General features: G+C 37.7%; 1 protein-coding gene across 1 annotated transcript in view; it reads left to right on the top strand.

Moving 5' to 3' along the window:
• The window catches only part of HS2ST1 (heparan sulfate 2-O-sulfotransferase 1), a 22344-nt gene that overhangs the window by 9143 nt on the left and 11067 nt on the right, over positions 1-2134 (top strand). Inside the window, exon 2 of the mRNA XM_009333882.1 lies at positions 1615-1700. Coding sequence (XP_009332157.1) covers positions 1615-1700 — 86 coding nt within the window. The remainder of the gene's footprint in view (positions 1-1614; positions 1701-2134) is intronic.

Raw genomic sequence — 2134 nt, 5'->3', positions numbered from 1 at the left:
GGCACCGAGGTCAGACTGACAGGCCTGTAGTTCCCCAGATCCTCCTTCTGGCCCTTCTTGTAGGTAGGCGTCACATTTGCTAACCTTGTAGCAGTAGCAGTAAAGGTAGTTCAACCGGATTCAAAGACTCATAGATATATTATCAGTTTGTCCTGTGGACAAAACCAGACAGAAAGCCAATGCAGTTTAGGAAACACCATTGTATAACATTGTGCAGTGCTTTTCAGCTAGATTTGTCACAGTTTTCATGTGCAATGTATGGTTTAAATTGTGAAATGCTACAGACTGTGAAACTTGTACACTGAAAAAATGAATGCTGCCTGTTATTAAAAAGTAATATCCATTTCTTTCACCTGAAAGTCCAAGAGCCTGTGTTTGAAGAAATAAGTAAAGGTTATCAACCTCTTAAATCCTAGACTGCGATTTTTGCACATTTGAAGAAACAGCAGCAGGCCAGTCTTGCCTCTTAAAATCCTCAATTGGTTGGTTATAATAAATAATACATATCATGTTTCAGGACACTCCTAATCCATTAGACCTTACAGGATGTTACTGTGTTGTCTTAAGCTCTCAAACTTTCCTTGTTTGACTCTCTTGTCTCACCTCAGTATCTTCGTGGTTATCTATGTCACTGTATAACAGAAAAGATATTGTAGATGTGCAGGGAATGCTATCTTCTAATTCTCAGCTTCAGAAATGGCATATCATTGTCAGACAGCTCAGGCAGTACAAATTTATCATCTTTATTATCCAATTCACTATTTTTGAAATAACTTTCAGAGTTAAATGCTTTGATGTTAAAATACTCTGTTCATCTAATAAAGCCAAGCTATATCAGAATTTGCATGTCCCACTTAATTTGATCATACTTTCTGGTTTGGGACGTGTATCTTATTTTGTTTTTATCTTTGAAACGTAAAGCTATTCCTGTTTTTGTGAAGTCTGCCAATAACTGCTTTATCAGCCCTTGTTCAAGCGCTACTTCATACTTTAACATGGAAGTTTCACTGAAATGTTAGGCTTAAGGTAACTGTTCAAAATGGTAAACTATAGCTCTCATTTGCACTGTATACATTTATAAAATTTCTGGATTATTGATGCATTGCATTTTGGGGTGGGGGAGCAAATGAACCATCAGATTTGTTTCTTATGTCCCAGTAAAATAGGTCTAAGAACATGCTTGTGAATCTGGTACACTTTTATTTGAGGAACTAAATACAGATCAGACAATTCCGTCAAAGGTGTACTTGCATTTCTACTTATTGCTGAGGGAATTCTGCACTTCTTTCAAATTACAGATAAAATGGACTGACAAAAATTTAAATGTTTGTCTTGCTAATGTTTTTGTGGTAGCTTTCCTTGAATTGCCCTTCTGATTGCTGTATTCTGCTTTTGTTTAGTTTCTGATCGTTAAATTGTGATGATCTAAAATGAGTCATCTGTATGCTTGCAGAAAAGTCTCTTTTAGCTGGCACAAATTCTTTGGTAATGTTCAAAATAGCCTTTTTCCTAATGCATTATAAGATTTTACTTACAAACCAGAAAACACCATGTATGGCGAAGCTTAATGTGTTCCAGCTGTACAGAAACACTTTCTGCTGTCTGCTTTTACAGGTCCGATTTGTGAAGAATGTGACTTCCTGGAAGGAAATGAAACCAGGATTCTACCATGGACATATATCTTATTTGGACTTTGCAAAGTACGTTACTCTTGGATTTATCTGTTGGGTACCACAGTAGTTTAAATTGCTTGCATCCAGCTGGGATATTAGTGCCCTCTAGTGATGAAAGTCTGACAACTGCAGTTTTGAAAAATTCGCACACTGAAATTCCTATTGTGAGCAATATTTGGGTTTGATTTTCCCAGTTTTCTCTTGTCTTTTTGCATGATAAAATGTAGCCGAGTCTCATTTCAAAACTATTTATATGCTAGGTTTAGTATTCTTTGTCTGAATTACAAGCTTGTTATACTGAAAATCCTGGCTCTTCTCTGGAACGCTGGTGGTTCTGCCCTAGGATTGGCTTCCCGTTCTGGGAAGTTTTAAGATACCTGTTGTCGTGGTTTAACCCCAGCCGGCAACTGAGCACCAGGCAGCCGCTCGCTCACTCCCCCCGGTGGGATGGGAGAAAGAAT

Source organism: Pygoscelis adeliae, unplaced genomic scaffold (genome assembly GCF_000699105.1).
Source record: "Pygoscelis adeliae isolate BGI_AS28 unplaced genomic scaffold, ASM69910v1 Scaffold10, whole genome shotgun sequence".
NCBI classification, from domain to species: Eukaryota; Metazoa; Chordata; class Aves; order Sphenisciformes; family Spheniscidae; genus Pygoscelis; species Pygoscelis adeliae.
This window is presented reverse-complemented; position numbering and strand designations above follow the sequence as displayed.